General features: G+C 35.2%; 2 protein-coding genes across 2 annotated transcripts in view; one reads left to right on the top strand and one right to left on the bottom strand.

Annotated features, from left to right (window-relative positions):
* Positions 1 to 503: 503 nt before the first annotated feature.
* LOC134232889 (DIS3-like exonuclease 1) lies at positions 504 to 20,969 on the bottom strand. The gene is made up of 22 exons (XM_062714871.1): positions 20,514 to 20,969; positions 19,127 to 19,266; positions 18,784 to 18,935; positions 18,526 to 18,607; positions 18,051 to 18,195; positions 17,737 to 17,866; positions 17,167 to 17,330; positions 16,714 to 16,829; positions 15,937 to 16,194; positions 15,681 to 15,829; positions 15,358 to 15,549; positions 15,180 to 15,282; positions 14,927 to 15,021; positions 13,787 to 13,943; positions 12,913 to 13,008; positions 12,482 to 12,634; positions 4,461 to 4,610; positions 3,637 to 3,741; positions 2,728 to 2,870; positions 2,461 to 2,632; positions 2,036 to 2,176; positions 504 to 1,284 (listed from the first exon to the last, which is right to left on the bottom strand). Exons 1-22 carry the CDS (start codon positions 20,665 to 20,667, stop codon positions 1,120 to 1,122), a joined length of 3,162 nt encoding a protein of 1,053 aa, XP_062570855.1. The 5' UTR covers positions 20,668 to 20,969; the 3' UTR covers positions 504 to 1,119.
* A 766-nt stretch (positions 20,970 to 21,735) lies between these two features.
* LOC134232900 (uncharacterized) overlaps positions 21,736 to 23,547 on the top strand; it is a 47,228-nt gene continuing 45,416 nt past the window's right edge. The window contains exon 1 of the mRNA XM_062714895.1: positions 21,736 to 21,878. Within this exon, the coding sequence (XP_062570879.1) occupies positions 21,824 to 21,878 (55 nt within the window). The 5' untranslated portion in view covers positions 21,736 to 21,823. The remainder of the gene's footprint in view (positions 21,879 to 23,547) is intronic.

Genomic DNA, 23,547 nt, shown 5'->3' with positions numbered 1-23,547 from the left:
CTCAGGTGAGCAATGTGGCCGATGGGCCTCTTGTTACATATACCCTGGTAATTTTCTACAAAACCTAAAAAGCCTGAACTTTCTAAAATGGAATACAGTGGACCTTCAGATATCCGGATGCCAGATATCTGGACACTTCAGTATTCAGATGATTTTTGATCAGAACAGAATTTTTTAAAGTTATTTGTCTTGTTTAAATGGTAATTCAGGTATCCGGGCACTTCACATATCCGGACAAATTGACTAGGAACCAAAGAGTCCAGATGAATAAGGCTCCACTGTATTAGGGATTCTCACTACCATGCTGCATGGTTTTGCTTACTTTTAGAGAAACTGCCTTTCCATAAAATATAATACAGTATGTAAGACTATCCACTTTGACAGTTACTCATTATTTTATATTGTTATAGCAACTTCATGTCTTACATAAGGAACAACCACTCTTGAAGAATTTATATTTGTCAAACACACATTTTTCAAAAATGTTTTTATTGTACAAAAAAAATAAAGGCCATGATTCAAACAGGTTAATATGGCAGCTGCCTTCTCACAAATACATGTACATGTACTCAGTACTCCATCAGTTCATTGATGACATTTACATAATTAATGATAATTAATGGATACTTTACAATACATGTACAGCAAAACTCCGTTAGTACGAACACGGATATTGCGAATTTACGGTTATAGCGAAGTTATCTTGGATCCCCAGCTATATAAATTTAACGAATTTCTTGTACGGATATAACGAATTACGGATATAACAAAGTAATTTCATAGGTCCCAGTGACTTCGTTATAACCGAGTTTTACTGTATATGCCTGTTACTGATAAGAGAATATTACACAGATGTCTGTAAAAGCCAAAGGTAGGCTAATAATTTCTCACATATAATAGAATGACACATGTACTCTATCATTTATCTTAGGTAAAACATTGCCATTTTAATGTCAAAATTACCTTGGAGAGTACAATATAAAGTATACAATAGAAAAACTTTCTGAAGTCTGATAATCAATTGACAGACTACTTTTTTCTATAGCATGACATTACCCATGAATTTTTAGAAAATTCATATAAAATTGATGATACATTTGAATTAAGTGTTTCTCTGTGCTAACTGAGTGGCTTTTTAGCTAGTTCACTGAATTTTTCAAACACTAAGTACAAGCTTTTATTGTCGGGAGTCTGACCGAATTCGGCCTTCAGTGCCTGATATCTCGCGCTCTGGTCCTCTGTGGTGGTCTGACTTCGCTTCTCTTCAGCTACCGCCATCACCTCCTGAAAATCAGTAACGCATTGCTACATCATGTATCAAACAACAACTTCACTCCCAAGATAGTTTCTTATAGCAATATCAATATATACTTTTTTTTTGCAAAGAAACAGATGTATGCTTATTCCAGAATAATGATCAGTATTAAACACAATGCCATATTATGTATCATACATAATCTGTTTTTGAGAAGTTTAACTGTATGATGACATGATTTTGAGAGGCTTACCTGTATTACAGCCTGATTTTGAGAGGCTTACCTGTATTACAGCCTGATTTTGAGAGGCTTACCTGTATTACAGCCTGATTTTGAGTGGCTTACCTGTATTACAGCCTGATTTTGAGAGGCTTACCTGTATTACAGCCTGATTTTGAGCGGCTTACCTGTATTACAGCCTGATTTTGAGCGGCTTACCTGTATTACAGCCTGATTTTGAGTGGCTTACCTGTATTACAGCCTGATTTTGAGAGGCTTACCTGTATTACAGCCTGATTTTGAGCGGCTTACCTGTATTACAGCCTGATTTTGAGCGGCTTACCTGTATTACAGCCTGATTTTGAGTGGCTTACCTGTATTACAGCCTGATTTTGAGTGGCTTACCTGTATTACAGCCTGATTTTGAGAGGCTTACCTGTATTACAGCCTGATTTTGAGAGGCTTACCTGTATTACAGCCTGATTCTGAGAGGCTTACCTGTATTACAGCCTGATTTTGAGAGGCTTACCTGTATTATAGCCTGATTTTGAGAGGCTTACCTTTATTATGGCCTGTTTCTGGCTCTTTGCTGACTTTTCCGTTGCTGAGAGTTCTTGATCTAAGGCGTATCCTTCTGTTGACATCAGTTCAAGTTTCAGAGAAGAGGCATGGGACCTGGAACTCTGTGGTGTTACTCTTACCTACAGTATTACATATGTAATAAATTAATTTAACTGGGGTTTCAAAACTTATCGTTTATACAAGGTTGGACCATTATGATGCTGTATACAGTATTATATTTGCACTTTGCTATTTTTGCCTTTGTGGTTTTTTTTTTTTAATTTCCTCTACATGAAAAGTCATCATAATGATGATGTTGCCCCTTTCCTTTGATTTCTGACCTTTGAACTAAATACAACACTGAAACTCCTATAAAAATATGACTGAGTACCCAACCCCCTGAGAACACTTCAGTCAGACTTACTGTTATATGATCCAGTAAACAGAATGATTGAGAACCCAGCTCACTGTTAACACAGATACTCCGGTCAGACTTAGTTATGCTGCCACTTGTCCACTCTGACTGACCAGAGCCTGATACAAATATAACCTGCCCTTCTTTGTTACGCAAGTACACGGGTCCTTTTATACCATATCTACAATGCAACAGATTGAGACAGGTTAATCATATAAGCATAACATCCATGGTTAAAACTTCCTGTAAAACTTTATCATCACTAGGTAAGATTACCTTGGAACAAAGACCATGAGACCATTGGCCCTGAGCTGAAATATGATAGCATCAGCCAAACAGCACTCATCTTCGGAATGTTTCTGTTTGAAATACAAATACTGGAACAGTTCCTGGGAATCTCTCTGGGCATTCTGGGCTGCCTGAAAGTAAATCAGAATCCAGGTATTCCTCTCATCTTAATACAGATTACAGGTTACAGGTTTAGTACGAACACGGATATAGCGAATTCACGGATATAACGAAGTTTTTCTGGGTCCCCGGCAAAATTCTTAACAAATCTTTGTAAAATTTTACGGTTATAATGAACTCTGATATAACGAATTTACGGATATAGCGAACTGATTTTGAGTCCCGTTGAGGTTAAATATAATGAAATTTACATCTTTTATAACGAACTTTCAAAGATTTCAAAATTTGTTTAATTGAACTGACTTTATTTTCTCTCAGCATTTGTATATAAAATTCAATTCATAATAAAACCTTAGTTATCGAAGGCATGTTTTGTAATATTTGCTTCCCTAACATATTTGATAGTAACACTTGAAGGAAAACATGCATATTGCGAATTCGCTATATATGGTTATACGAATTCGTTATACGGATATAACGAATTACAGATATAGCGAATTAAATTCACAGGTCCCCAGGACTTCGCTATAACCGTGTTTTACTGTACATTTAACCTTTATCCCCGAGAAAAAAAATTCATAGTTGCTTGGATGAAAAAGCAAAATATATAAAGCATCTAAGAGTAAATGGTTTTGTGGACTTAAAACATGAATATGGGTAAAAAAAATTCCCAAACAAATATGGGTATTTGTGAGTTGAGCTGTTACATGTAGAGGTGAGTACTCTGGCAGACAATCTTAACACCTGAGTCCTAGCTTTTGATCTATCCGTCATTACCCTGTGCTGATGATTGATGTGCTCAGAAAGCTCATCCAATTCCTGGTTGCCAGGCAACATATCTGTGTCCTCCCCTGATACGGCGGCCATTAATTGTCTGTGAACCTGTTGTTTAAATTAAAACAATATAGACAATATCAGACATATTTTAAGATTCATTCGATTTTCTAAAGCTTGAAGAAATATGAGATTAATGTTTAATCCTAACCCTCTTAAAACATCACAGGTGGAATTAAGTGCCAAGGATGAGTAAACATCCCCTGCTGAATGGTCGCACACATCATGTTCTCCTTGTTGTGATTGTCCATAGACAATTCAGTGTGTAAATAATGGCTTAACAATTAGCATAAAAACATCAGCCAGCATTCAACTTGATGCTAGATTGTATTTGTTTATAAGGTCAATGTATGGACCTTGGAGGTTCCAAAACTTTACGTACACTGTTGATATCTTTGTTTCATCAACTTGTTTGTCAAAAGCTTGCCTTGTTTTAGAAATTGTTTGTATGTAGAGCATGCTCTTGGTTATTGAATCAACTGAGAAATATAGCAGGTGACATGGGTATCTTACTACATAAGTAAGGGAAGTTGACAATAAAAATGGAGTCATCATGGTTATTTTAAAGTTTGTTGTTAGGTCACTATTAACCACTAAGTTAAGTATGCATACATTAATAAATGCCTCTTCCTTTAATTTGATAAAGTATGCAATGAAAACCTTGTCATGAAATATCACAAATTCAAAAAATCTTTTCATTGTAATCATCTTTGTGAATTAAAGGAAAGTGAGGAATGAACTTTCTTGACACCCTTTATAAAACTTACCAGCACATCAGCATATCTTCTGATGGGTGAAGTAAAGTGTGTGTAGTAATCCAAGGCCAAACCATAGTGGAAAAACTGGTCCCGGGGCAGGGAACCAGTGGAGAAGTAGGAAGCTACAGACATGGCCTGAGTAGCCAGCATTCTGAGAATCTACAGAAAAAGTCACATGTAAACAATCATATAACAGATCAAAGCTCTTTTTAAAAAATATTAAAATTTCTACAATTAAAATTATAGGAAAGATTTTAATTATTTTTCTTAAACAAAGGTAAAATTCAATATAGAAAAGATTTATAAAAAACAAGAGGCCCAAGGGCCTTGAATCGCTCTTCTGATAAATTATACAATCTATCCTAAGACCCAAGATGCATCAACTGACAAAGTTTGATGATTCTTAGCCAGTTAGGACTGAAGATATTTAAATGTAACTATAAAATACTATAAGTAGGTCATGGTGACCTACTTTTTGATTGAAATTTTCTGAGGACACAAGATGCATTAATTGAAAAAGATTGATGATTCTAAGCCAGTAAGTACTTTAGATATTCAAAAGTGGGTCACAGTGACCTACTTATTGGTCAACATTCTCCGAAAACCCAAGGTGAATCAACTGACAAAGTTTGACAATTCTAAGCCAATAAGTACCTTGAATACTTAAATATAGCCATAAAATGTCAAAAGTAGGTCACCATCACCTATTTTTTCATCATCATTCTCGGAAAACCCAAGATGCTTCAATAGACAAAGTTTGATGATTCTAAACGAATAAGTACCCGAGATACCTAAATTTAGCAACAAAATGTCAAAAGTAGGTCACTGTGACCTACTTTTTGGTCGACATTCTCCAAAAACCCAGGATGCATCTACTGACAAAATTTGATGATTCTAAGTCAATCAGTACCTGAGATATTCAAAAGTAGGTCACCATAACCTTCTTTTTGGTCGACATGTTTCGAAAACAAAAGATGCATCAAATGACAAAGTTTGATGATTCTAAGCCAATAAGTACCTGAGATACCTAAATATAGCCATAAAATGTCAAAAATAGGTCACTGTGACCTACTTTTTGGTCGACATGTTTCGAAAACCAAAGATGCATCAAACGACAAAGTTTGATGATTCTAAGCCAATAAGTACCTGAGATACTTAAATATAGCCATAAAATGTCAAAAGTAGGTCACTGTGACCTACCTTTTGGTCTATGATCTCTGAGAACCCGAGACGCATCAACTGACAAAGTTTGATGATTCTAGGCCAATAAGTACCCGAAATACTTAAATCTAGCCATAAAATTTGAAAAGTAGGTCATCGTGACCTACTTTTTGGTCGTCATTTTCTAAAGACCAAAGATGCATCAACTGACAAAATTTGATGATCATAGGTCTAATAGTATTCAAAATATGCCTTTTAAACAATTTGAAAACAAATGCCTGCAAAGTTCAAAAAGTAGGTCACAGTGACCTACTTTTTAATAAATATGTTTTAAAGGCCGAGGTTTTCAACCGTACGGTTTTCCTCAGGTAAGTTTGGTGTGGGGTGGAGCTTAATCGAAGCGGCTGAGAAGCCCTGAGGGAACGACGCTGGCTTGTGTATACTACCTATATACACAGGATGTTACCTGAGTGTATTACCTGTATGCGTTTTCCCATGACTTTGTAAACCGAGGCCGTTTTTTTTTTTTCATGTTTAGCCCATGAATTGAAATGCGAAATAAAGCATTTTTTGTTGCAGACAGAATCCTTCTCAATTTCTTTCTTTTAAAATAATTGATATTTTTAATAATTCGACATATTTTATATACAGTGTGTTTCTTAATGTAGTGTTATAACGAAAATACATTTAGCACCAAAATCTGTCGTTGTAATCTGGCGACAAAAAGGGAAGTAATTCAAATTACATGTCGTCTACACAAAACGAAAGAAGAAAGTGAATCATGAAACAGTCTCTCGGTAAATAACAATGAAACTTAGAAACGATGTTTTGAGAATTAAGTGTTGAAGTAGAAATATTGTCTAAATAAATATCTTTTTAAGATAAACCCTACTTGATTTTTCCATAACGCATAAAAATGGCCAGGGTATCAGATCGGGGTTGATTCACCGACAGCTCAAGCGGAATGGAATCATCTGCATCGTTTTTTTTTCTTTCGGGATTCATTATTAATTTCAAACATTAAATACAAAGCAAGATGTTATATTCCGAGTAATTTCTCTTCTAAAACTTATTATTATACCGTAACTTCGTCACCATGTCTCGAAGAAAAGCGACAGGTACATGTACAGGTTTGTCTTATAAATATAAATTCGCTTGAATCATGAACAACGTTACAATGTTGTCATATTTGTTTTAAAAAATAATTTTATTTAATTCCATGATACTAGCTTCAAACGCAGGTCTGTTTATTTTGTTAATTAATGGAGGAATAAATGTACGCTAACTCATGTTTTGACACGGAAATTAAAATTATCGATTGTAATCGTGATATGAAATCCTCCCTTTTAAAATCAAATTTATAATATATATTATATAGCCATGATTTCTCTTGTCATTTATTTAATTATTTGACAGATTGTTTATATTTATGGAATGTTCTTTTGAATTAAAAAAGAAACGCTATGATTGCTTCTTTATCACGTTGGCATGTGCGGTAGGCATCAAAAGCCTGAATGTTAATTCGATGGTCGGTACGATCTCCAGAAAAGGTACACAAGATATACACAACAGCAGCAAACTAGATGTCAATCAAATCAAAGTATCCAATCCCAGGCTTAATTTCAGATGATTGACAGGGGTTCTAAGACCAGGTAAATTTGAAGGAGGTGCTTATTTCCTCCCCCTTTAAGGCCCCAAGATGCATCAACTTACAAGATTTGGTGATTCTAAACCTTTCAGTATCAGAAATAATGGGATTAAATGTTTTAGAAAAGATTAGCCATAAAATTCAAAAAATAGGTCACGATGACCTACTTTTAAGTTGATGTTGTTTGAGGACCCAAAATGCACCAACTGAAAAAGTTTTATGATCATAGGCCTTAAAGTGTCCAAAATATACCTCCAAATCAATTTGAAAACAAAAGCCCGTAAAATTCAAAAAGTAGGTCACCATGACCTACTTTTGTGTTAACATGATGTGAAGTCCTGAGATGCATCAACTTATAAGATTTGATGATCCTAGTCTTTATAGTAAGCAAAATATCAACATTTTTATTAAGTGTAAATTTTGGTCAACTTTGAAGTGACCTTGAGACCACGCCCTTTGCCCCAGGGTCATGCCTTGAACAATTTTTAATCTTCAACATATCCTGACCCTTGTATGTAAGTTTGGTGAAAATCTGCCTAGTGGTTCTGGAGAAGAAGATTTTTTAGCAACCAGTGCTTTTGGTTTTATTTTCCTGATTATCTCCCCTTGTTTTAGGGTCCCACCCCTAGTTTTAGTATAAATGGTAGCCCTTGGGCCAAGGATACCCTGTGACAAATTTGACAATGATTGGCCAAGGGGTTCTTGAGTTATGGCCCATATTCTAACAAGAGGCCCAAGGGCCACATCGCTCACCTGAGCACATCTACTAGGAAAAAGCACATATCAGATCAAAACTGAAAGTTTACTGGGGGGGGGGGGGGGGGGGGGCTTGAATTTTAACCCTCCTGGGTGTCATGATTTGAACAATGTACAATCTACACTACCTGAGGATGATTCCATATAAATAGAAAAATATCACTAATCATGGCTTTGAAGTACTTGAAAAGAAGATTTTGAAAGGTTTCCCTATATATCCTTACAACTTTGGTCAGCCATTTTGGGCCCAAAACTAGCCCCAGAGGTCATGATTTGAACAAGCTTGAATCTTCACTAACTGAGGATGATTCCACATAAGTTTCGTCTTTCCTGGCCCAAAGGTTCTTGAGAAGAAGATTTTTAAAAAAAATTTTCTATACATTCCTATGTAAAACTTTGGTCAGCCATTTTGGCCCCACCCTAGCCCCATGGTTCATGATTTGAACAAACTTGAATCTACACTACCTGAGGATAATTTCATTTAAGTTTCATATTTCCTTTCTCAATGATTCTTAAGAAGAAGATTTTTAAAAGATTTTTCTTATATATTCCTATGTAAAACTTTGGTTGGCCATTTTGGCCCCACCCTAGCCCCGGGGGTCATGATTTGACCAAACTTGAATCTACACTACCTGAGGATGATTCCACATGAGTTTCATTTTTCCTGGCATAGTGACTCTTGAGAAGAAGATTTTTAAAAAATTTTTCTATATATTCCTATGTAAAACTTTGGTCAGCCATTTTGGCCCCACCCTAGCCCCAGGGGTCATGATTTGAACAAACTTTAATCTACACTACCTGAGGATAATTTCATTTATTTTCATATTTCCTTTCTCAATGATTCTTAAGAAGAAGATTTTTAAAAGATTTTTCTTATATATTCCTATGTAAAACTTTGGTTGGCCATTTTGGCCCCACCCTAGCCCCGGGGGTCATGATTTGAACAAACTTGAATCTACACTACCTGAGGATGATTCCACATGAGTTTCATTTTTCCAATTCGAGTGGTTCTTGAGAAGAAGATTTTTAAAAGATTTTTCCTATATATTCCCATGTAAAACTTTGGTCGGCCATTTTGGCCCCACCCTAGCCCCAGGGGTCATGATTTGAACAAACTTGAATCTAGACTACCTGAGGATGATTCTTCATGAGTTTCATTTTTCCTAGCCCAGTGGTTCTTAAGAAGAAGATTTTTAAAGATTTTTCCTATATATTCCTATGTAAAACTTTGGTCGGCCATTTTGGCCCCACCCTAGCCCCGGGGGTCATGATTTGAACAAACTTGAATCTACACTACCTGAGGATGATTCCACATGAGTTTCATCTTTCCTGGCCCAGTGGTTCTTAAGAAGAAGATTTTTAAAGAATTTTCCTATATATTCCTATGTAAATCTTTGGTCGACCATTTTGGCCCCACCCTAGCCCCGGGGGTCAAGATTTGAACAACCTTGAATCTACACTAGCTGAGGATGATTCCACATGAGTTTCATCTTTCCTGGCCCAGTGGTTCTTGAGAAGAAGATTTTTTAAAAATGCTATTAATTTTTCTCTAATTCATAATTATCTCCCCTTGGAAGAGGGCGTGGCCCTTCATTTGAACAATCTTGAATACCCTTCACCCAGGGATACTTTGTGCCAAGTTTGGTTGAAATTGGCCCAGTGGTTCTTGAGAAGAAGATGAAAATGTGAAAAGTTTACGACAACGACAACAACGCCAACGACAACGACAACGACAGACGACGGACAAATTTTGATCAGAAAAGCTCACTTGAGCCTTCGGCTCAGGTGAGCTAAAAAGTTAATGCACACCGCACACCGCACGACGCACACCGCACAAATGGCCATAGCATTAGCTCTTAGAGCCTTTGGCTCAGAAGAGCTAAAAAGCACTGTACTGTATAGAAAAAAAATTGTCTCTCTTTTATTTTTACCCTCTTTCAACCCTCATTACCATAAAAGGAATTAAAAATGGGAAAAAGTTCAAATACAGCATTATCTCTTAAACATATTTGTGTCTGGGCAAATTCAAAATTGGTAATATTATTTAGAATTGTGAAAGGAAAAACAATAACCATATTTACAGAAAAACATGCTTCTCCAATGCACAGATTTTTTTTAATTTCATAAAAATCATAGTTGAGTTTTATTTAATATTAATTAAGACAAAAATTATACAGGATAATTTTTTACACAAAATCAAACAATCACTTAGGAATTTGCATAAACTCTTTTGGTTAAGGACTTGATAGTCTAAAAGTGAGAATCTCCACAGGAAGAAACAAGACCTTTCAGTTAAAACTGAAAGGCGGCTTGCAGTAACTTTTCAGTGGCCATTCAGCCACTGAATGGCACATACATTTCAGTGACCTTTCAGTTGCCTTTCAGTCACATTTCAGATACCTTTCAGTCACCATTCAGTGGACACATTTCCGTCAACTTTCAGTGGCCTTTCCATCAACTTTCAGTGACCTTTCCATCAACTTTCAGTGACCTTTCCGTCGTCTTTCAGTGACCTTTCCGTCGACTTTCAGTTACCTTTCTGTCGTCTTTCAGTGACCACTCCATCGACTTTCAGTGACCTTTCTGTCATCTTTCAGTGACCTTTCCGCCACCTTTCAGTGATATTTAAGTCTCAATTTAGCATTTTTTTTCACTAGCGTATTATTTTATAATCAGATATTTTTCCTTAACAAGGAAACAATATTCTGAATAAAGATTTATTATTCAATCTTACTTGTGTTTTTTTTTTCACTTATCGTGATCAAATTTGGGTACCTTAAAATATGTCTAAGTAATTATTATTTTTAATTACAAGAATAAATAAATCGTTTATACATGCCTCTTGTAGAAAAAAAATATATAGGAGATTTTAGCTTTCTAAATGATATTGCATTAATAAAATCATTCTACTAAGTTTCTAGATAGTGAATTTACAACGATCTTAAATCTTTGACACATGCACAGGTACCCGTCTCTGATAATTGTCATCATCCCGATAGGAGATGTGTAATTAATTAGTCTGTCCCCAACAGTGGCGTAGCATCGATTTTGAAAGTGGGGGGGGGGGGCAGCCAGAGAAAAAAAAATACTTACCTGAAAAAGTGGACAAGCAATAAAAAAAAAAAAAGGAAAAAAAGGAAAAAAAGTCGCCCAAAGTCCAAAATCCTATTTCGTGTGGGGGGGGGGGGGGGGGGGGGGGGGTAAAGCTTTTTTTCAGTGTCAACTACTTTTAGAGTACTACATTTTCAGTACATCACTGAAGTGGGGGGGGGGGGGAACCAGGCTTTCAATTAACATTTCCTATAGTATAATTAAGGTTGGGACAAAAAGTTCGGGCCAGCCCCCCCCCCCTGTTGCTACGGCCCTGCCCAAAATAAAATATGCGAGACTTATTCAAAATGATTTTTAATTTTCTAGTTACATTTAGAAAACAAAAATTCTTCAAGTGATAAAAAATGATGATCCAATAACCGATTCAAAATTTTAATAAATGCATAACATTCTATAGTGCTTATACGTGTATTTTTTCATGGAAATATATAGTTTTGATTGATGAGACAGAATTTATATTATTTAAACCATTTTTGGAAGATCGCAAGTATTACTGATCAATTTCGGTTCTTAATTATGTCATTGTCAAAACTGCAGGATATTTAGTTTTTGAAAGACATTATTTTAAATTCATTCTTTATTACAAGAATAAATAAATCGTTTATACATGCCTCTTGTAGAAAAAAAATATATAGGAGATTTTAGCTTTCTAAATGATATTGCTTTAATAAAATTATTCGACTAAGTTTCTAGATAGAGAATTTACAACGATCTTAAATCTTTGACAAAGGAACAGGTGCCCGTCTCTGATAATTGTCATCATCCCGATAGGAGATGTGTAATTAATTAGTCTGTCCCAAAGATCCGCGCAACTAACATAGAATATACAAAAGATATACAAGAAATATACACATCCCAGCTCCTCGATTCAACAGGTGAACTGATTGTTCCATCGATTTCTATAAATTAATTGATTTTAAATCTTCATTTCTTAACAAGAAGTCGTAGAGTAATTGATATTGTCACGGACACCTAACCAGGAGACCAGGGTTCGATTCTGGGCATGGGACCAATTTTTTTTCTTGTATTAATTTTTTTTCCTATTTTTTTTATTCGGAATTAGATACATTTAATTCTATTATACCAGAAAAAAGTGAAATAAAATTTTTAGGTAAAAAAAAATAAGCCGATTATTCAATAAAAAGATTCAACTGAATGATCACGGAAAGGTCACTGAAATGTATGTGCCATTCAGTCGACTGAATGGTACCTGAATGATCACGGACAGGTCACGGGAAAGGGTCTTTTCAGTGACCTTTCAGTGACCATTCAGTGGTCATTCAGCCACCATTCAGTCGACTGAATGGTGGATTTTCATCCTGTGCTCTTAGCTTTACAGGAAAGTGCTACTAACCCTATTGACAATAGGGTCCCCTGGATCCACACAATTATCTAGTGTCTCTGCCAGCTCTTTGTTTGATGTGGTTTTCACTTCTAAACCTTTGGATTTGGCACAGTTTTTCAGATTTTCAAATTGCTCACTCTTAGGTAAGGGATGGTGTCTTAACTGAAAAAACAGCAACATGTATTTATTTTACAAAATATTTTGCCTCATTTATTTTTGCTTAAGAGCATCAAAAAACAATTTCAAGATATTTTGAATGACTCCATAACTGTTTACCTAGATTTCAGAATTATAAGTCCTAGGTATTCCACTTATAATCACATTCTGATATAAATGAGGAAAATTATTCACCTCAAAAATAAGTACAAATTTTACAGAAATCATATGATTCATTAAACAAACTCTTTGTTAATAAACATACAGTAATGATAAAGGCATACCAAGGCTTGATTTGGGAATGATTCTACTATCTTCTTAGCCACCCAGTGGTTTGCAAAAATCATACACTCTGCTATGGTGTCATGGACTTCAAGGTGCTAAAATTAAACAAATCAAATGTCTGAACTGCATACATTCTAACCTGGTTCTAATATATTCAGCTAGAATCAGGGAATCTTTTGCAAGTTTAAAGCAATACATACATGTGCTTCATAAGGTGTGATTATATTCATTAACATATATATTACAGAATAGTTATTCCATATAGAAGTGACTTGATCTATATGATCAAGAAAAGTTCCCAATTGGCCAAGGAAAATTTTTATACAAGGAATTTCTTCACTTTGATATCTAATGGCAAGTCCTAGGTCAAGGAAACCATGATACATTATCAAATATTTTTTTATGATTAATAGGTGTAATTGACTGACTTTAACTTTTAGGAGTGAGGTTCTTTTATATAATGATGTGTAACTTATTGACTTACATCTTTAGGAGTGAGGTTCGATGTAACTTGTTATCTTAAATCTTTAAGAGTGAGGATCTATATAACTTGTTATCTTACATCTTTGGGAGTGAGGTTCTATGTAACTTGTAATGAGGTTCTATGTAACTTGTTATCTTACATCTTTAGGAGTGAGGATCTATATAACTTGTAATCTTACATCTTTAGGAGTGAGGTTCTATTTTATGGTGAGGTGTGACTTTGTTACCTACATCTTTAGGAGTGAGGCTCTATTCTATGGTGAGGTGTAACTTTGTGACTTACATCTTTAGGCCTGAGGTTCTATGATAAGGTGATCTTTAGTTATTTTTTGACTTACATCTTTAGGAGTGAGGTTCTATTCTGTGGTGAGGTGTAACTTGTTGACTTACATCTTTAGGAGTGAGGTTCTCGATACTCTTTGTCTCAGTCAGCTCTACTTGGACCTCCACACTGGTCAGTTCTAGAGCTCCTCCACACACTCTCCTTGCCTTGAGGTGCCTAGCTACTTTCATTAATAATGACACAGCAGATCTCAGCTCTTCAACCCTAAAGGATGTAATATTGTAATATGTAATAGTGAAAGTCTACAGAATGTAATGTTGTAATTTTTAATACTGTAATTCTACATACACAGTGGAATATAACAAAAGGTAATATTTTAAAAATATCATCATCCTACAGACCAGAATGTCATATGTAATATTGTGACCTCACAGATTATAATGTTGTTATATGTATTTTTGAAACTTTAAATAAACATTGGAATAATCTAATGCCCTGTTCACATGGAGAATTTAATTTGCAGTAAATTAATGTGAAGTAAAATAATGCAAATTTATCTAATGCGAATTAAATTGCATCCACACGACAGCTAAGGCGAAGTAAACTTATGAGAATTAAAGTTTTATTTCTGCAGTAAGACTATTCAGTAAGGCTATTGGACTTTTAAGAAAACCCTGACTTTTACAATTGACGAATTACTCCCCTGACTTTTACAATTGACGAATTACTCTCACACAAGGACAGTGTACGGAAGGTCTTTTGCGATATAAATTTATATATTTAGCTCAACATTTAATTTAACTAAAGAACGGGCTATTTCAAAGCACAGATAATTTGTCGGTGAAGAAAACGACAACCAACCTACCCTCAAATCCAGGCCTTCACATATAAATGCCCCTAACACCATTAATATGACCTTTAGAAAGGTTTTCTTATCCATTATCAATTCTGTACTTCCGTAGATGATACAGGTTTATATGTCCAAGTACACAGTCAACTGTAAAAGTCAGTGCTTCTCGTAAAAGTCCATTATGATGTTACTTTCAAATTACGTTACCTTATGCAGAACAGATCCATGGCTATGACATAACAGTATCTGTACACCTTTTAGTGATTTTTGCATAATTATATTGTAACAAATAAAGACAATTGCCTGCCTGAGTTATATGTGCTTTGAATGGACTGTTTCCCCAAATGAGTTGTGTGTGAATGCTTCGCGATAACTAAGTCCTGCCAGAGTAAGTTACCTGTTGCTGATCTCTCCTTCAGACAAATTTTGGAGTTCTGGAACATTTTTTACTATCTCAGATGTGGCTATGCCATCATTGATTGCTTGTGCCATCTGAAAAATAAATAAATTCTCTTTAACTTTCCTCCCACTTTAGTCCCAAGTGGTCATGGCTAAACCAAATGAGAATTTTTACAGTGTATTATACAGAAGGTTAGAACATACATGCAGCTTGATGCTATTTTAAAATTACCTTAGAAAATCCATCTTACCTCATAAAATAGTTTATAACTGGAACGGATGATAGTTTTCCCATACCAAACATCAACCACTTCAAAGTTCTTATCCAACTCCCACATTACACTCATGGCATACCTGTTATTATAAAACTCAGTCACTGAAGCAAACAAATCTACTGATGTACACATTATCCTTAACTCCAATGCTTACCTATCAACACCACTGATTAATGAACACAAGTTGGCACTCAGAATTCCTGGTAACATGTCGTAGCGTCGGTCCGCCAGGTACACGGTGGTGGACCGACTCATGGCCTCCGTGTCTGTCAGGGACCCGGATCTCACAAAGTGGGTCACGTCAGCGATGTGAACTCCCAGCTCTAGGTTACCATTCTCTAGGTTTCTAATTCAAAAGTTGTGAAAATTAAAAATTTTATTCATTTCCCTTCAGTAAAGCTCTGTCAAGTTTTTTAAAGTAAATCAGTGTTTGCTAATTATTCACAACAAGTAATAAATACTCATTCTAAATCATACCTAACAGAGAGTGTGTCATCCACATCTTCACAGCCTTTTGGATCAATTGAGAAAATTAAATGAGATGAACGTAAATCACAGCGTTTACTTAATTCTGCCTCCTCTATACCCCAGGGGTTCTCAGGGGTGTCCACAGGGAGCTCTTTCTTCTGCCAATCAAATCAAGCCAAAAAATACATAGGCACAATCATGAAGTCATGTGCACTATAGGGGGTAACAGTAAAAATCTTTCAACTAAAAATTAACATAAAATTACCTGAGCTTCTGAAAATTGTGAAGCATGTATTGTATTCTCCAGGAGGATGGCTGATATCTCTGCCTCCAAATCTCCAATGGGTCCAAGAGTTTTCACAAAATGTCCATTAGGATACTGAGAGTCGATGTCCCAAGAGTCAATTCTGACAACTATTCTCTGGTCCTTCAGTTTCTCGACTTGCTTTGTGCTGATGCGGATCTTTGGAATGCGGTAGTCCCATGGAATGACTAGCACTTTCCCTCCTTTTTCACTTACTTTCTGAACAAGAAATATTGATCAAAGTCAAAAAACTTACTTTAAACATAATGCAAATAAGCATCAGAATTTAAAATTTCAGAAAGCTAGAAATTCAAACATCGGAATGGCATATAGACCCTTTTCCTATGATATATTTTGCCTAAGAGTTATTCCCCTTAGCCGCCTTATTGTAGGGCAACATTCCCAGATCAATTCATTATTCAACCAAGTTCAATTTGTTATACATTGTACTGGTTACTGAGGTAAAGACAACGCTATTTTTCTTTTAAATATACATTTGTTAAAGCCTCTATTAATTCATAATTTAAGATTGTAAATATTTTCCCTCAAATATTTCTTGCGTGCATGTTTAAAATTGGTTCCTCAAAGAGGTAAATTCACTACTTTGCCCTACAAGATGGCGGCTAAGGGGAATAACTCCTATGCAAAATATATCATAGGAAAAGGGTCTATTATTGAAGCATTCTGAATACCTCATCAGAATGCAATATCTACTTTTATGGAATTTTTTTTGAGTACCTCGTCAGGAGAGAATGAGGCCACATACTCCCTCCAGTTCCGTTGCTGGATTCCCACCACTCGACCGGTCGGCATGACGTTACAGTCAGAGGCACTGTCATCCTCACCCTCTTCCACTGAAACCAGAGAATCAAGTAAAAAGATCGCTTACTAATCATCAATTAAAGCATTTTCAAAAACGTAAGCAAACATGCCTTACTCTGATGGTTTTAGAATAATTACAGGTGCATCCAGATTAAAACTCTCAAGCACTTGATTGAATAAGAAAGTGGTAGTTAATTGCCTAGGCTACAGATAGCCTAAGGAAATATTTGAGAGAAAGAGGGAGACATCAGTTTTTGTCAAAAGCTAACACATTTGTCTAATTTTCAAGAAAAATTACAAAATGAATGATATAATGTTGAATGGTATTGACTTAATTTTCTGAAATCAACTTAAGAGTCATAATACTACCTTCTTGACTTTCCTTGATGACATTTGACCTTCCTCTCCACTCTGACCTCGGTAACATCTCCACGACAACTAAGTCACCATGGATAGCTCTGTTTCTGCAGGACATTCCATGTATCAGTATATCCCTATCATCTTCCTTATCAGGCATGTCAGTCTCTAAAGACCTGAGAATAGAAGTTATACATACATACCCAGCACTAGCATGTCAACAATAGGTATCCTATTACTGTAAACCAACTTTTATTCGCGACGACTTTATTTCACGATTTACCGGGGATAAACTAGTTCGCGACGATTAATTTTCGCGATTATGCCTATTTTTGATCAGTTTTTATGAGGCACATAGACTTTACAGACCGGTTCGCAGCGAGAAATATTCGCGATGATAGGGCTCTCGCGAACCTCGCGAAAATTTCTCGCACGCGAATAAAAGTTGGTTTACAGTATATGATAGTATCAGTGCTGGCATAATAACTCCGATACAATATCAAAATATCTCCTATTAAACTAGCTCTAATGAAGATCCATGTACATTTACTGCAATAGAACAGCACTGTGATTTTTTAGTACCTCTTCTGTTTGACAAAGGCCTCTTGTCCCGCATTGTTCTTGTTTACATTGATGTGACCCAGCACAAATCTTCCTGACTTTACACCGGCTTCTAAAATGTCCACTGGTAAATAACCCCTGTAGTCTTTCTCTAAAATATGCAGTATTTAATGTTACACCGTTGACATAATACTTTATCTATATAACAGTGTCTGTACTCTCATCTATATCAAAAACTCTCATATCCACAAATATATAATCTTAAATCTACTCATAGGTACCCCTTACAGCCACTCACTTTTATAAAATTAATCATTTTTCTCCCAGTGACTAACCTTTGACCTTTGTTTCTAAGGATGCTGTTAATGAATCGTACAGCTCCATAACCTCTGGTATGTGAGCCTGCCAGAATTTTCTCAGATACTCCTCCAGAGACAGGACAAACACATTAAGTGTCTTGTTTCCATATGTCTCAATGGCCTACATACAATTACATGAAAATATTAATCATCAATGTAAAAGAAAGGTTTCCTTTTATTCTTCTAATTAAGATACATGACAAACATAGAAGTGTCTTTTAAAACTATCTAGAACTTCAAATTTCTGAATTAATGTCAATGATAAGAAAAAAACTGGGTGTTTAAAATTAATTTTCAAATCAAATATGCTAATTAGAATTAAAGAAAGCAGTTCAAGGTGCCATATAATCTAGGAGGTCATTCATTAACTACAGGAGTGTCACTGTATGTGTGCATTACTGACAACAAGTGAAAGACTAATATTAAAAAGAAAAAGTTGTATTCTACGTACCTGTTTGTCATTGGTCACCATAATGATGGGCTTCTGTCCAGCAAGGTGATGAAAAAACCACTCTGCAGCTGTATAGGTACTCCTGTTAAAAGAAACACTCATCAATACAGAGATGCTCATGTACACTTCTTCTTAACTTTGATAGTTAACTTCACAAGTACATTATTTTACAAAAATTCTTGCTATACAAACAAATAAACTGATGACAGCTTTAACAAACAAATAAACTGATGATACTATAATTCTAACAAAACAAACCTTGTCTGCCATTCAGTGAGTGATTCTTCCTGTTCTCTCTCACAGTATGCATACTTCTGGAATTCATTATGGAATATAATGGAAGCTTTGCGCTTGTCCTTGACAAGATTTCTTAGTCTATTGTATAAACGTCTACTTCCTTCATGCTGAACCTGTCAATAAAATTTATACTACAAATACAGAAGACAACATTAAAACAGCTACCCATGAAAATTACACTACTACTCATCTCTCTAATTGCCAACGGCATTCTAAATCTACAGGAGTAAATATTACATGAATAATATTGGTAGTGATAAATAAAAGTAAACTCTATGGACACTTGTGAGATATGTCAGCTTACTGAATGAACCACAGTTTGCAAGAATATGATTCCTGTAACCACGGGATTCTCCAGGATTTCCAGGAATTCTCGAGCTACCTGACAGTCCGGGACAAGGTAATGGTTTGTATCTGCAGGGAGCAAACTTAGTCCACTTTCACCTGTAAATAAGAAAATGTTCTAATATGGAACTAAATACTTAACATCTTTCAAATTCATACTGAACGATATACTGACAAATATGAGTAATGAATTTGATAGAGGCCAGTAATTAATACCCTTTATTATTGGAAATAAAAGCACGGTGTATTCCTTGTTAGGGCTGGGACAATTTATATCAAGATATCGATATATAGAGAATAATACATACCCTTTTCCATATCACATCCTGTATCAGCCCAAGACACCAATATCAGCCAGAGGGCCGAAGGCCCGAGGGCTGATATTGGTCGAGAGCTGATACAGGATGTGATGTGGAAAAGGGTATGTATTAATATGTTTATTACATACTTAGTAATAAAATACAGCATACATTAAGTTGAGAAGAAAATAAGTAAATAATCATGCATGGACTTCTTACATACATGTACATGGTCTATTGTCTCATACGATTTGGGTTTGTTTCTACTTCTATTTCAATGCACTAGATCCGTAATTTGACATTAATCTATTACAAGTATTTGTAAATTAAGATTAACCTTATTTTAAAGTTAAAATTAAGAGAATATGAACCCACCAAAAATTGCGTATGATCACAAGTACTGTTTTAGTGGTTTAATTTACTAAGGGTGTGATATTTGACGTCACAATAGCCGTATCAGCCCTGCAGGGCTGATAGGGATTTGCAGGGCTGATATAGGTTATCAGCCCTGCAAATCCATATCAGCCCTGGAGGGCTGATACGGCTATTGTGACGTCAGCCATTTCGCATATGCAAAAAATCTGTATTTATTACTAAGTGTGTAATAAATCGTGATATCTGTTAGGACGATACGCATATCAAAACATATGAAGAAATATCAAAATATCGCCCCAAAAAATCTTACTTTTGTTTTTCTTTGTTTATTTAACATTTAAAATATAAAATAAATAAGCTAAATATAAATATAGATATGAAATAAATAATAGTTAACACCACTTGAGTAAAATATTTTTGTTTTACAACAAATAAACAACTATTTTGAATAAATTATTCTTGTTTGCAAAGAAATAATTTGTTTATTTCAATGCAAAAAAAGATTTTATAAGCAATTAAACATATTGTGATACATATCGTATCATGGCTCAAATATCGTGATACGTATCGATATAGAAAAAGTTGTATCATCCCAGCCCTATTCCTTGTCCTATATGTAATATGGCTGATAATATATCTCTGGTAACATAGATTATTTTTAGTACTTGTTACCTGAAACATTCTGACAGTCACTAAGACATAGCTGACTCTGACAGGGTACATCCTCTCTCCTGTATACTTCCCTAACCACGCTGATATTCCGTCCATGGACACTCTTGATTCTAAGTATCTTATTGCTCTTCTCCAATTTTCTGTCATGAACCATAGTCTCGCCTTACTTGGCTAAATACTTGAAAAAATTTAATCTACGCTCAGCGCCAAAACATTTCAACGTCTGGTGTTAATTTTTTCGGCGTTAATTTCATTAAAATACAATCCTAGAATACTGGACTGACTAACAATCCGTCTATTTTGAGGAATCAATCATGTTAAAAGGTAAAACAATTCATACAAGTACTGAAAATGCCCAACATACTACTCTTTTTCAATTCAAAACTGGAAGTAAGTCCTTGTCACTAAAATAAGAACAAAATGTTATAATTCCGGAATAAAAACCAAAAGGTAGAGAGAGAAAAAGGGGACAGATATGGATTTACCCCCACCCCGGAGCTCATGATTTGAACAATTTTTAATCTACATTACACCAGGATGCTTCCACGTTAGTTTCAATTTATATTGAAGGGGAACTCCCACTTTTTGTTGTTAGGTTTGTGAATCTTTCCGTTTGCCCCCCCCCCCTTTGCGATTTTTTTAATTGCTTTTTTTTTCTCTTTTACCTTGTCATATTTTTTGAAGGCTAATTATGAACCACTTTTATTTTTCTTTTATTCTTGTTATTAATGAAATATGTACTGTTAAACTGCATCGTTTTTCGATGTACAGTACATCATTAAAAAGACGCCCTCTCACTGGTCATTCTTGTATTAAAAGAAAATATATCACGGTTTAATCACATAGGTGTCGGAAGCAAATCGAAAGGGGGGCTTATAAAGGGGGGAGGGGCTAAACCAACAAAAAAGGCAAACCCAATTTTCAATGCCTATATAATTTATATATTTGCAAAAAAAGTGGGGAGCTAACCCCCCCCCCCGGTTGCGACGCCTATGAATCATGCAGTGACTTTAGACTACTAGTAATTTGAAAGAGAGAGCGAGAGAGAGAGAGAGCACTTTTTTATAATCGGATGTGAGAACTATGCCGCTGGATGAGGCATGTCCGAAAGTGTGTCGAACCGAGAAAATAAACTACAGGACTTTGACCCTTATTTTAAGTGTCCAAAAAAATTGAATGTAAAACAGAGAATTTCAAGTGGCATATACTTCTGTTTGACACATTTTTGTGAAAAGGGTTAAGTTGTATACATATAAAACTAGTTCTTTTGCATTCTAAAGTACATTGTACATGGCACAACAGAGTTACACATGGATGTTTTCCTGTCATATTCTGCGTTATTGGCGCTCTATTTATTTCATTCATGTAAGTTGCCTTTCGTAATTTAAAGTAAGAATTCAACACGTAACAATTTTTCAATTTAAAAACGATAATGAAATGATGATGGTGAGTAGTTTGCAGGAATCATTTGTATCATGTGACATGTCCAGATAAAAAGATGGACTGATCACACCTGAGCAGATTCTAACGAAAGACCGCGACTTTGTATCGACAAATATTTCTTTTTATGGATACATATATAGGAAAATCTTTTAAAATCTTCTTAAGAACTGCGAAGCATTGATCAGTCAAATTTAAAACATTTTCAGGTAGTGTAGATATTCAAATTTGTTCGAATCATGACCATATACGTAGGTTTGATTTCAGGATGTTGAAAAGTGTATTATGTATAATACACTCATTTGTAAATATAAAGCAAAAATCACTGAAATTACCTGTAGCATGTTTTGAAAATATCATATACATTGTAGCTGTGCCTTCTTTTTATATACACTGAAAGTATAATAATATAAAAGTGCTCATTTCAGCGATTTTTATCAGTGTCTCTTTAATGGACGATTCGGAAGTATATAGCTTTTGCCCTCTCTGTCCGTCTGTCTGTTCGTCTGTTTGCCCACAAAAACATTAACCTTGGTCATAACTATTGAGTGCGTATGTCAATGCTTTCGTTTTTCACAGGTGAATTCCTTGTGACAAGAACTTTCTTCGGGTACCACAAAATTTGACTTTGTGATCTTTACCTTGAAGTTTGACCCATTTTTACCAAAAATTTGGTCATAACTTTTAAATAATTGATGCAAGGACTTTCATGCTTCATATGTGTATTCACTGTGACAAGGTCGCCCTTTCAATGGGTTAAATTTCACATCGACCTTAGCGTTTCGACCCTTTAAAAAATTTAACCCGACCATAACGTTTGAACCGTTAGTACTAGAGCATTCATAGTTTACAGGTATTTTCCTTGACAAGACCTTTCTTTTGATGCCAAAAATTTGACCTTTTGACCTTGACCTCGGAGTTTGATTTGCATTTGAAAAAATAACTACAACCTTTGCCATAATTAAGCTGCCATACAGGGGCATCACTGTTTCACAAACACATTTTGTTTATTTTAGTGTTAATGAGTGTAATAGACCTAATCAGACACATGTGCATTGTATACAGTGTATTTATAGAAAAAGACATTATGCAGCACAAACCTGAAACCATGCAAGTGCCTATGATCATAACCCCTAGGTCAAGTGGGGATCAAAATGAAAAGAACAGAACAATTTTTTTATTATCTATTTTTAACCCATTACAGAACAGACAAGTATAAAATTACATGTATTACAAAAAGTAAATGACTTGACATTGTTCATTTCACTTCTATGGAAAGCCAACGGGTTCAAAATTCCAGTTCTGTAATCCTTGAAATGTACACTTGTAAACCTGAATTTGTAATTTGTAAATCTTAATTTCATAATTTGTCAATTGTTCTTTCATAATTTGTTAATTGTAAATTATCCAACATAACTTGACAAGTGTAAAAATGTGAATGCAAGTTATGTCAACGAACACGTGTAATTCGTAGACTTGCGATTCGTCAACTTATGAAATGTACTTTCGTGATTTGTAAATTATGCAAGGTTGCATATTACTTAAGACGAAAGAGGGCGCTATAAGGGTGGCAAGTCATTTCGCCCTAAAGCTA

Source organism: Saccostrea cucullata, unplaced genomic scaffold (assembly GCF_032062105.1).
Source record: "Saccostrea cucullata isolate Sc308-1 unplaced genomic scaffold, CSIRO_AGI_Scuc_v1 ctg52, whole genome shotgun sequence".
Lineage (NCBI taxonomy): Eukaryota > Metazoa > Mollusca > Bivalvia > Ostreida > Ostreidae > Saccostrea > Saccostrea cuccullata.
The sequence above is the reverse complement of the archived record's forward strand: the minus strand, read 5'-3'. Positions and strand labels throughout refer to the sequence as shown.

Bases quoted from the DNA above. Each gene is read 5' to 3' on its own strand.
- LOC134232889 (XM_062714871.1), bottom strand. From the start codon at position 20,667: ATGGTTCATGACAGAAAATTGGAGAAGAGCAATAAGATACTTAGAATC. The intron at 16,830-17,166 runs GTAGTATTATGA...CTCTGGTTTCAG, and splicing joins CATCAAGGAAAGTCAAGAAG to TGGAAGAGGGTGAGGATGAC. The intron at 3,742-4,460 runs GTAAGTTTTATA...TTTAAACAACAG, and splicing joins GAAGATATGCTGATGTGCTG to GTTCACAGACAATTAATGGC.